The 12,687-nt window shown below is 43.3% G+C and overlaps 1 protein-coding gene across 4 annotated transcripts in view; it reads right to left on the bottom strand.

Annotated features, from left to right (window-relative positions):
- The window catches only part of TACC1 (transforming acidic coiled-coil containing protein 1), a 122,341-nt gene that overhangs the window by 82,771 nt on the left and 26,883 nt on the right, over nt 1-12,687 (bottom strand). For 2 of the 4 annotated variants that reach the window (XM_073588813.1, XM_073588814.1), the window contains exons 1-2: nt 10,279-10,654; nt 3,608-3,684 (exon numbers count right to left, since the gene is read on the bottom strand). In XM_073588813.1, coding sequence (XP_073444914.1) covers nt 3,608-3,684; nt 10,279-10,394 — 193 coding nt within the window. In that variant the 5' untranslated portion in view covers nt 10,395-10,654. Of the gene's footprint in view, nt 1-3,607; nt 3,685-10,278; nt 10,655-12,687 lie in introns of those variants that run through there. The other 2 variants (XM_073588816.1, XM_073588815.1) reach the window with 2 other exon arrangements.

Below are 12,687 nucleotides of genomic sequence, written 5' to 3'. Positions count from 1 at the left end.
GCGCTGCTTCCCCCCCGCGCGCCGCATTCAACTATACCGGCGTCATTACGCCGATACAATTGAATGCAATGATGGAGGAGAGCGCGTAATCTGACGCTCCCTCTCCCATCATTCCCCTCTGCCTCAGACACTGCGGGTGCGCGATGATGTCATGGGAACGAGGAGGAGGTGAGAATTGTGTGTGGGTTTTTTTTTTTCTTTTAAATTTATCAGTAAGTGAGTACTGGACTGTGAGGTTGAATTATAATCCCTGGGGGGGGGAAGCTACATTATATTCTATGGGGGGACTGTACTATATTCTGAGCGGGGTTGCATCGTAGTCTGTGAGGGGCCCACACCACAAATAGCAAGTGAAAAAGGCTTTTATTGAGAACAAATAGTGACGAAGCTACATGGGTTAGCGATACGCGTTGGAAACTTTGGGCATCACCATATCCCGTGCTGTGGCAAGTATATACCTCATCATGTATGATATACCTTACGATTAATAGCATGGGTCAGTGTGTGGTAGTCAGAATTGTTTTATCTAGGACTATCTTGTCTTTAGAGTTTGTATCACTTTTTTTCCCCTCTGTTTCAGGATTTTGTATTATTATTTCTATTATTAATTGACTCAAGGGGTTTATTATATTGTGACATATACTTTACTGCTGTCCACACTGACTGGATGCTTGCATGATCTTCCATTTATTTGTTTTTTTTTACCCTCTCTTGCTACTTGTGATTTCCTTGCACGCGGGGGGGGGGGGTATATTTATCCTATTTAGGATGTATTATTCTTGTTAACTTGTTCATGTATACTCTATCGGGAGCTTGTGTATGTCTATTTATGCATGGTTTTTAATATTTTTTGTGCACTATTTTCTCAATCGCGTACAATAGCCTTTTTCACTTGCTATTTGTGGTGTGTCCACTTCCATTTGCGCTTTTTTTCTTTTTGGCTCATTACATGTTTACATGCACAATAGTTGTACCCCTTATTACTCTGATAACTATTAGGAGCAATGCCCGCTTTTTTTCTTTTTCTTATACTCTATCAGGGGGCTACATTATATTTTATGGGGAGGTGGGCTGTTTTATATTCTACGAGGCTACATTATATTCTATGGGGGGCTTTATTATATCCTATGAGGGGGTTGCATGATACTCTATGAGGGGGCTACATTATACTATATGAGGGGGTCATATTGTATTCTATGGGGGGCTGCATTATATTCTATGTGGCTACATTATAATTTAAGGGGTGGCTTCATTATACTCTATGAAGGGGCTACATTATACTACATGAGGGGGCTACACTGTTTTCTATGGAGGGCTGCATTATACTATATGAGGAGAACTGTATTATATTCTATGGGGGGGCTACATTATATTGTATGGCGGGGCTGCATTATTCTCTGTGGGGTGGCTGCATTATACTGTATCGAAGACTATGGGGTATAAATTATACTATATGAAGACCTATGGGGTGCATTATACTATGGGAAGTGAATTGTACTACATGGAGGAATATGGGGGTAGATTATACTATATGGAGCACTATGAGGAATGTATTATACTATATGGAGGACTGAGTAGTATATTATACTATATGGAGGACTATACGGCACATTATATTATATGGAGGAATACGGGGAGTGTATTATACTATATGGAAGACTATAGGGCACATTATATTATATGGAGGACTATGGAGTATGCATTTTACAATATGGAGGACTGTGGTGCACATTATACTATATGGAGGAATATAGGGTGTAATATACTAAACAAGAAAAATGCTGCATATTCATCGAGTGATTGGATTGTTTATGCCGGAAGAAAAATCATTGTTCTCAGCTGCACATCCCCGGTGAAAAATGCAGATGTGCTGCTGATAACATGATACTGTTTGGGGACAGATTGATCTAATAGTGATTGTTCTGTCCCATCATTATTCCTCAGCCGGTAGAAAGAGGCCGGGAAACAAGCGTCGAATGACTTCAATATTGTTGATCACACTCATTTAGCGGCCTGAACTCAGCGCATGTAACTACAACAGAAATGCTACTGTGTGATGTGCAATATGTTAGTACCGTATTTGGGGCCCCATTTTAAACTTTTGCCTAAAACCGGCTCTGTATATATACACACACACGGACATGAGTGTTGGGGTGATTCACGCTGCTGAATGTGGAATATATTTAGATTCCTCGGATCTTATGAGTCACTCGCCCACATACTGTGTATCTGAATCACAAACCGGGGAAAACAAGCTGTCAGGAAGCTTTTATATTCTGGAGAGGAGCTGATCAGTCACACGATACGGGAGCAGAGCATGGAAATGTGAAATCACAGGCGGAGGATGACCACAGCGCAGGCGGCAGCGCATAGAGATGCTATGCACGGTTGTACTGGAGAAGAAGTCAGGGGCTACTGAGGCGACTCTGGGCGGTGCACTTATATTTGGGTCCAGGGGCCGACAGATGCCCTAGGCTCCTCTGCTCACAAAAGATGATACAAGTCCTATAAACTGGATTTGATGGTTGGGGGACCCCATTACATATTTAGCACAGTGAACACGAAGTCTGATTTAAAGTGACTGAAGGAGAGAATGTAAAATGCTGCACACTGTGTAGTCCCAGCCTAAACCTTTAAAAGGAGTATTCCCATCTCCAAGAGAATATCCCAATACGTAATAGGTGTAATATTATTATTATTAATATTAGTAATTACCACTAATTAGAAATGTAGTATAGTTCTTCCGATTCTCGATGTTACATACCCCATGTGCAGGGCATTGAAGTAGATTAGGTATGTATGGTTACAACCACTAAAAACTGTCACTATCTGAGTGGCCATGGATACCTAAGCTCCTGCAATGCCCTGCACATGGGGTAAGTGACATAGAGAATAAGAAGAACTATACTACATTTCCAATTTAAGGCGTTTCTTAATATAAAATTATTATTACACTAACGGTATACTGGGATAAGATCTTGGAGATGGGAATACCTTTTAACACACCAGATTTCTACAGGAATTATCATATTCACCGGCAAGATTCAGATATCCTTTAATTGATGAGGAATTGATAAAAAACAAAACTATTAGAGCCTGAAGTAATGGTGGAATTGTAATATCTGACACCTAAAATGCTGGTGCCTAATTTTTGGCCGTACATTCTCCATACCTGTCAGCTGAGAGCCAGTTGAGACGACAGCTATTCCTCCTTACCCCACTATACACATGACGACTAGATTTGCGCGGTGATCATCACCATCAACGGTGGTGTCTGGCAGAGAATTAGGCATATTAAAATTTAATATCTCAGATTCCCCCCCCCGACATCTGATAAAGGAATTTGGGCAGAACATATACCCATGGGTGACTGGTCCCACTGTAATTGATGGATCAGCCGACCGAGGTGTGAGGTGTACGGCCACTTTAACTGAATCCGGTAGCGCAACCAGAGTGGGTCACGTCTGCCCATCTGAAGATACAAATACCCATACAGGGGACGTTTCTAGTTGCTGTTACGGGCACCCTGTGTAGCGACACCAGCCATAGTTGATGGTCCGAGGACGAGCACATTGACGAGCACAAAGACATCCGCTCGTCCGGTTACCTTGAGTTTGCTCCTTGACGGGTGAAGGGACGGGAATATCGGCTTCAGGCGTGTCAAAGCTTTCCTCCGAATCTGAGCTGCGGAAGACAGTAAACCAGTTTTGTTAGATTCCTGGCATTATTTCCTAAGAGATAAACATCCTTTTGTCTAATCAGGCATCTGAGATCCATCTCTGAAAACAGCTAAGAATTCGCAGCCAAGAGAAAACGAAGAAAAAAAATCACAAATCAATAGAGGTCCTTAAAGAGGTGGTCTCACAACAGATCTTAATGGCAGGATACGTCCCACCTCTGGGACAAGCATCTACCTACAGATCCTCCATTTCCCCGTTGAAGTTAGCATCCTACCACGAAATAGTGGACATATGCGCCAGCTCTCTCCATTCATTGCTATGGGGAGTTCCAGCTGAGGCTATTTACACTACCTCCTCTCCACTCACCGGTGGCCAGATGCCATCTAGAATGGCGTGGGGGGGGGGGGGGGGGGGGAATCAAGGGACACCATCCTGGAGATGGGGGTAGAACCCACTTCTATCAGACATTTATGACATATACTATGAGTATGGCATAAATGTCTTTCAACTCGACAGAGAAGAACAACTTTTTCTGAAAGTTGGGTGCCCAATGAATATATAGAATTTTTAGATTATATTTTAGAGATTTTCCATGCTAAAACTTGGCACATATGACATATCGTAGGAATATGCACTCAATTTCTGCAATTGAAATATCCCTTTTCACCATTGCCAAATTTTCCAAGAAAAATCTGTAATTTAGGAATGATGGAGATTAGGTCACAGGGGGAAAAAAAACGAGCTTGAAAGAAAGAAAAATAAACCCATCAGTTTTTGACCCCTACAGTTTCTTTCCTCTTACCCGCCGGTCCTCGGCGCACAGCCGGCAGTTACATGATAACCATATGGGGCTAGCAGTAGGGCACAGTCAGTAATAACCCCGTACACCCTGATGAGGACGTGCGCAGAAAACAATGTGGGCACATAGTGATGCACATCACTGAGGACGCCCCGAGGTCTCGTGTGTTACAGCGATACCCATGGCTGATGCCGACTCCTATACTGCAGCTGTTTGACCCGACCTCGCACAGTTGTCAGCAGGTGACTACACAAAAGGTGACCCCGCTCGCCCCAGGAAACTGACGGCGAAGCACAAGTGTCACCGCTCTCCATTACTGTGTTGTTGAAGAAAAAAAAAAAAAAAAAAGCAAAGTTATGAACTTGTTAATAAGCTAAGCCTTCATCATCTTCTTCAATTTCTCACTATTTTCAAATTACACGCTTGCTGTCAGTGTATGGAAACTTATAAAAATATATTGCCTAGGTAAGAAATGAGCAAAGTGACGCTCGGGGGCCACATCTGGCCCCCTGTATGTTCTAGTCTGGCCTTTGGACAAGAAAGGTGAAGGGCTGAAAACTGTGGCTCAGCACACCATGCTGCCGACATGTCCCGCCCGGCATCCCAAAGTCACCGCTATCCGCATCCCCAGGATACAGGTAAAGGTGGGGGAGGAGGCCGCCGGCTCCTTTTTCACCATTCAGTATGTGCGAATGAGACAGCAGAAGTGATGACGTCACTACATCACGTCTGCTGTGCGGAGCATCAGTGCACACAGCAAAGACCAGAGGAGAGCACCGGGGGGGACAGGAGTGATGCGAGTATGTGTTTTGTTTTTTTTTAATGTATGGGGGCTCATACTGTAAAAAGGAGACTGTGTGGGATCTCATAGTGGCTCACACTGTATATAGGGGTTAATACTATATATAGTGGTACTGTGTGGAATCTTATAGGGGCTCATACTGTACATAGGGGGCTATGTTGGACCTGCTATTGTATATAAGGGATAATACCGTATATAGGGGTACTGTGTGAGATCTCATGCTGTATATACGGTGAAATGTAAGGGCTCATACTGTATATAGGGGCTGTGTGTGAGGTCTCACTGCATTTAGGGAGCTATAGGTGGGCTCATACTATATATAGGGGCTCAAACTGCATATAGTGGGCTTATACTGTACAAAGAGGGACCGTGGTGATTCATATTACATATAGGGTGGCAATCTGGGGGCTCATGCGGTATAAGCGTGGGTGTCGGCATATGTACTTCTACTCTATATTAAATATTATAGTTTTTTTTTGTTTTTTTATAATTATATTGAACAGAATTAATTTCAGCCTATTGGTTCAGCCTCCACAACAGTCGTGGTCTCTCAGGTGGCCACTTGGGAAAATGAATTGCCCACCCCTGCTGTAGACGGGACATCACTATAGCTGTCACCCTGCAATGTACCAGTATTGGAGTATGTGTACACTGAGTTTTGGGAACAAAACTCTTCCAAATCTTAGTCCAAAATGTCAAAACTCCTCAAAAACTTTGAGTTTTCCTCAAAACTCATTGAAAAGACTCTGTGTGCACATACTCTTAGGCTTCAACAAGTCTTGACCTCTGGATGTCAGCACGAGTGTTTCTAGTCACTGACAGCAAGCAGACTTGGGAATTGGAACACAAAGTTTCAGATCTATTTATTATCACATGATGATGAATCTTTTTTTCTTCTCTATTTTTCTTACTAAGCCAATACAGAACTGATGCCAGCGATGCCCGGCCGGAGGCCTCGTGCTGCCCATGTGTGCAGCCCCAGATGCAAGCAGCCTGAGTGGGTGCAGTTTCTGCTCCGTGTTAGCGAGCGGTCAGGAGCTCTCTCCCCTGTACACATATTTGTGGTTGTATTTCCTTTTATACATATTTTGCCAAAATCTCAAACAGATCTTGGCAAAAAGAAAAACCATGAAGGGAACGTGGACCACAAAAATGACGGTAGAAACAAGCTCTCCGGATGCAACTGAATGGGAAGTTGCTTTCTGAGTCAAATGATCAACAATGGAACCCGGTCATAAAGTCACCATCTCGGGAGCCAAGGTGCTATGTATTTGTTAGGCGGCATTCACATGTATGATTTCCTGAGCCGAACTCAGCACAGCTTCATATGTACATACAGCACGCAGGAGACCCTCAGTCAGTCTGGAAATCAGACATGTGAATGCACACTGATAAGCAAATGGTTTCCTGCTAGAGACCACCACAGAGGTCCCCGGCTGGCCGTACATGAATGCTTACCATCTTTCCAGCCCCATAACACATGCAGACTGAGCCCAGTGTTCATATGTTTTCAATTGGGAAAAGGTATTTAAAAAAGGTCCCATACACATTAGGTAAAAGTTTGCTGAAATTGCCAACTTCTGCAGGATCTATTGTGTAGGCGGACCTTCAGATAATTCCGGCAACGGCTCTCTCATAGAGAACACAAGAGCGCTCCTGTGTATGGGAGGATATTTCAGCTAACAACTACCTACTGTTTATCACCAATTTAAAAACTCTCTCTGGTCACAGCTAATCTTCCCTGAGAACAAAGTAACTGGGCATGCTGATATTCAATATGCCCAATCATTTCCCTTCTTGGTTTGGAACATGGATCATCCATAGATGAGAGCTGGATTTTGTAGACCAATCATGTACTGTACAATATAGCCCTAAAATTTCTGTGGGTGCGGCATCAGGCCACAGGTGTCAACCATTTGGTGCCCCTATAGCAAAATATAGATAATGGCGGGCAAAGCTCTGCGCCAAAACTTTCCTGTAATTATTTAAATGGCCTTTAACTCAATCTCAAGCCATGGCGACTTGATGGATGAATGATCTGTCTGGAAATCAATCTTATTGCAAGCCTGGATAGGTCCACCATTTTCTTGATTGTATCAAGCCATAAGGTTGCCGGTATTCCTCTTCTCCTTCTGTTCTTCTGACCATGGTGTCCCTTCTCCTTTGATTGCTCTCTTCGTATGATGTGTCCAAAGTAGACAAGTTATAGCTTGGTGATCCTTGCTTCGACTGACATGTCTGGCTTGATTTGTTTGTTCTTGCCATCCATGGTATTGATAACATCCTTCTCCCAGCACCACATTTCGAAGGCGTCGATTCTTCTTATGTCTCTTGTTTCTTTATTGTCCAGGTTTCTCATCCATATGTTACCAAAGAAAAGATCAAACTATATGCAACTTGTGTCTTCATTGCCAGTGAAACGTTCCTTGCTTTGAACACCTTGCCCAGTGACTTCATTGCGGATTTGCCCATAACTATTCTCCTACTGACTTCCAGTGTTGTCGTTGCATCTTGAGCGATGATTGATCCGAGTTGATTGAAGTTCTTTACAACTTACAGTTCGCATTCCTTTCTAGGGACAGACATACCATTGGTGCAAACTGGGGCCTAAAAGGTAAGAGGGGCACTTACACCTACAAAAACAGGTGGGATTGCGCATTAGGAGGAGCTAGAGGCCCTCTTCTGTGCATCCAGTACGGCTTCTTTCTATATCATGTCCACACCCCCTGAATATCCATTTGGATGAAGCCAAATCCTCCAGAATCCTGCTTTCCACAAGGTTTGAAGAGGTAACACCTTGAATCCTGGAAGTTTCCCCTTTTCCTGGATGTCTCCTAGACTTGTAGAAGAGTTGGAAATTCTATTTTAAAGGGAACTTGCTGGGTGATTGATGCTGCCCAAACCGTAGGAAGCACGATATGTATTTTCAGCCAGATTTTTCCTTTTCTGAAATACTCCAACGTTTCAGAGGAAATATACCTTGAAGATCCAGCCGGGGACCTGACTAGTCCAGTGCCACACCCGGATGGCTTTTTCGAGCGCCGCTGCTGATTGACAAGTTTCTCCCTGTTTACACCGAGGGACAGACCTGTCAATCAGCAGCTGCCTCACTTGAAAGAACCGTCCGTGGTGGCGCCGGAATAATCAGGTCACCGGCTATAGTCCCTGGACAGATGTTTCTCTAAAACGCAGCAGGCTGCAATCTCCTTAAATATGGTTTACAACTCTATGAAATGGAATAATAATATCACCATTTACTTAGAAAGCCACCAAATTTCCCACCACTGTTCTATGTATTCATAAGCCAGGGCAAAATCTTGTATGGCGCACATTCCCTTCCATGGCTCTCTCCACGATGGTGCCGCTCTGCAGCCAGTGGAGCTTGGAGACCCAATGCAAAATCTCCAACAGGATTCCAACTATAACAGGTCTCTTTTCATATGGGGCAGAGGCACTTTTGGGGCTCCCCTAGACTCCGGGACCTGGGTGCATCTACAGCTTTAAGGCTTTACAATGGAGCCGTTAGCGGTTAGTTACATTTCCTTCCTCATTTCTGTAAGTTCTGCAAATTCACTCTCTGCGCAGGAGCGATGGTGACATGCTGAGAATAATAAGGGTGACCGCATGCCGGGAAATAAATATATATATATATATTCCCCAATACTGCACATAGAAGACAGAGCCTCATAGCAAGGGTCAAAATAAGGCTGGCAATGGTGGTGCCAGGTATTGCCCCCCAGCAGAGAGGGATCTGGTGTTTGATTCTTCTCTCCAGGTGCCCCTGCAAGAGCTTCATGGTCTGTATCTCCTTGTATATAGTCACTAATAAGAGAAGACTTAATAGTCTTTTACAAGATATCAGACGGTGCCATCAAAAGTATACAAAAACCTTAAATCCTGAAACCTGCAGTAGATACATGGCGCCATTCTTGCTTTTCTAACCAAAAATACCCAACTGTACCATTTATCATAGCAATATTCCGCATTGTAGCACAACCACAAGTCGGATGTATAAAGCTTCCTTACGGTTCCTTATTTAAAAAAACAGCGCCACACCTGTTCAGAGGCTGTGTGTGGTATTGCAGCTCAGCCTCAGTCACTTCAGTGAAGCGGAGATGAAATATCAGTCATAAGCAATGGACAGGTATGGGGATATTTCTTGGGAAAAAGAACCCAAACAAACAGCTATGCATTTCAGCCCCTTCTTTTGGAGAGAAAGGAGGACTGCTACTTTTACTTCAGGGGAAACGTAATATTACATGGCACCCACTGAAATGAATGGGCCATCATGCAACACATGGACTTACTAAGTCCAGCGACGCAGGAGCCATTTTTTGCAGTGGCTTTCTGCTCTGGCTTATTTCTGTAGGTCCCATCCATAAGCTCCAATAGGTTCTCCCCATTTAGAAAAGGGGTTGTCTCAACTTTGCAAGTTATCATCCGCGCACAGGATAAGTGATTATTTTTTCAGGGGTCTGATCACTGGGACCCTCATCGATCTAAAAATTTCCCATCTCATCACCCCCATGGAAAACGATCACTTACAATATGGCAACCACCAGAATCAGACGTGATCGGCGGGGACTGTGAGCGGCCACTATCTGGGGGGCACTAATCCCCCTGAAATTTCCATCATCATCAGCAACAACAACATCTCATCTCATTTCAGTATGGAAGAAAAAAAAAATGGACACGCAGGCAGGGTTTTGTATAGATTAAATGACCTAGTAGAATCCTTAGATTTTTTTTTTTTTTGGGGGGGGGGGGGGGGACATACAGAAAACAGCTTATATAGGACAAGTGGAATTAACTCATTCATGCACAATAACAGATGATTAGATTCTTTATACAATATACCGTGCCCACGTATTAGTCCGACAGAGCTGCATCTGTCACTTATCTACAACGGCAGTCCTATGTAAAACCAAGGCTTTATCGTTACCATCCATTGCTACATAAAGACATCAATAAAACGATGAGGATTTCTTATTACTCACCCAGAATCATGTTCCTCCTCATCCTCGGCGGTCTCCTCTCCAGAACCCCTCACTGCTGACCATGTCCATTTTGCCCACTGGACCGGTGACAGCATCTGCCAAGGACTGAACGCCATCCTGCAACTTATCTCCAGATACTACCCCCTCCCCAAGACCAATGCACCCCTGCTCAATACTGGAGGTACATGCTAGATATCCCAAATCCTGGGTCCTGTGGGAACCTGAGCCTCTCTGATGTTGCAGGGAGGATGCCTCTCCCCTGTTCTGCCTGTGTAGCTGGGAATCAGCTGTCTGGCATGTCTCTGCTATCCCTCCCCCTAGCAGAATGTACTACTGCACAGAGCAGGGAGGATCAAAGCCCACACAGCTCTGCAAAGGGCAACATGCACTACATATATCAAGGCATCAGCCATTTCGGCCCTTTATCGGTGACATAATATCCGGCCTTAATATTGCTCATGTAGCCACTCAACAGGTTTCATTCCTGCAACAAACTGCTACATTGTATCAGTCGCTTTGTTTACAAAACACAGATCTTAACCCTTTAATGCTCCTATCTAAAACTCAGAATTGCTGCACCCCCCCCCCCTTCTGCGGTACCTGCTATTAAACAGTGGGGAAATCTACGCCATTGGGCCAAAATAGTACATTAGAGACATTCAGCTCAGTTTCCTTTTATTTTATTTTTTTACATCCACCCCTTTTTTCGAGAGTTGAATGGTTTAGTCCCAAATTGTAGGGGAATTAGAAGAACAGAAAAAAAAAGTGATGGGAAACCTGCAAAGTAAAGTGTATTGTGCAGCTGTTCAGACACAGCTCCTGGGCACCCCAGCTGTGGCTCCCTTCCCACCTACATTGTGTGTGCTTTTGGTTTTACTCTTTGGAGGAGCCTTTGTTATTTCCTTTCTTTACCATTTGCAACACAATAGGAAATATTGAGGAGAATCCTGGGAATGTGGAGAGCTCCGGGAGGTGGAGTGAAGGGTGGGAAAGTTCCATTGTAAGGGCTTATTCACACGTCAGTATTTTGCATCAGCGCTTGTATGACAAAACCAGGACAGAGAAAAACTATAATTCAAAGATTGACACCTGTTCTGTGTTTTGGAGACGCTCCTGGCTTTGGCTTAGAAATACTGATCAAAAATAAATATGTAAATAGCCTTTTCTTAATATCTCAGAGGAGCATTGCATGGCTTATAAGCCTCCTCGCACTGGCATGTCATTCTCCACAAGGAGAGACGCTACCACTTAGATCCTAATTAGTGATGAGCGAAAGTGCTCGGATCCGAGCATGCTTGGGTGCTAACTGAGCGTCTTCGGCGTGCTCGAATAATATGTTCCAGTCCCAGTGGCTGCATGTCTCACGGCTGTTCGACAGACGCAACACCCTGTTTGTTAGGCAATCCCTGCATGTGTTGCGGCTGTCAAATAGCTGCGAGACATGCAGCCGCGGGGACTCGAACATATTGTTTGAGCATGCCGAAGACACTCAGCACACGAGCATGCTCAGATAACACCTTATCCCAGCACGCTCGCTCATCACTAATCCTGATAAAAAATACTGATGTATGAAGAAATACAAAAAAAAAAACCCAGACCACACAAAAAACACCAATGCCACAATAGATTACATCAAGGACAACAGGTGTACTCCAATAGCAAATATGTAGACAAAGAAAAATGGAGTAAAAAACCTCATTTAAAATTAATCAAAGTAGTATTTTATTAATTAAATCATCAAAAATATATAATAGATAATATAAAATATATCATATGGACAAAGATAGAAGGACACAAACAGTAAAAAATCTGAGGCATCCAGAACATGCAGACCCGAGGAATCCCACGCGAAACGCGCGTTTGGGCTGCGTTATCTGACGGCATAAGAGGACTTATATGGGTATGACCTTTCTTTCTATAACCTAGTAATGATCACTTGTTTATGATGTTCTTATTTACTTGTTAGCAAGCCACGATTATATGGTTGATTGATTAATGTATTGATGTGCACTGGCTGCTACAAGATTTATTTATATATATTACACTAGTTTTTTATAATTGGTGGTGAAATTATGGTCTCAATCTCCCGGTCTGCATGTTCTGGATGCTTCAGATTTTTTACTGTTTGCGTCCTTCTATCTTTGTCCATATGATATTTTTTATATTATCTATTATATATTTTTGATGATTTAATTAATAAAATACTACTTTGACTAATTTTAAATTTTTTTTACTCCTTTTTTCTTTGTCTACAATGATGTATGAATAAAGCCTAAAGCAGAGTGCAGACAGAAGTCTATGGTGTGGGTCCAAATCCACCACCACATCCATCACTCATCATTTTGGCGCACCATGTTACCAGGGGATTGTACGTACAGTGGGCCCAAGGTTTGACACAATATTGGACGC

The sequence above is a fragment of the Dendrobates tinctorius genome, unplaced genomic scaffold (genome assembly GCF_039654945.1).
Source record: "Dendrobates tinctorius isolate UK_male_01 unplaced genomic scaffold, ASM3965494v1 ptg000104l, whole genome shotgun sequence".
Lineage (NCBI taxonomy): Eukaryota > Metazoa > Chordata > Amphibia > Anura > Dendrobatidae > Dendrobates > Dendrobates tinctorius.
This window is presented reverse-complemented; position numbering and strand designations above follow the sequence as displayed.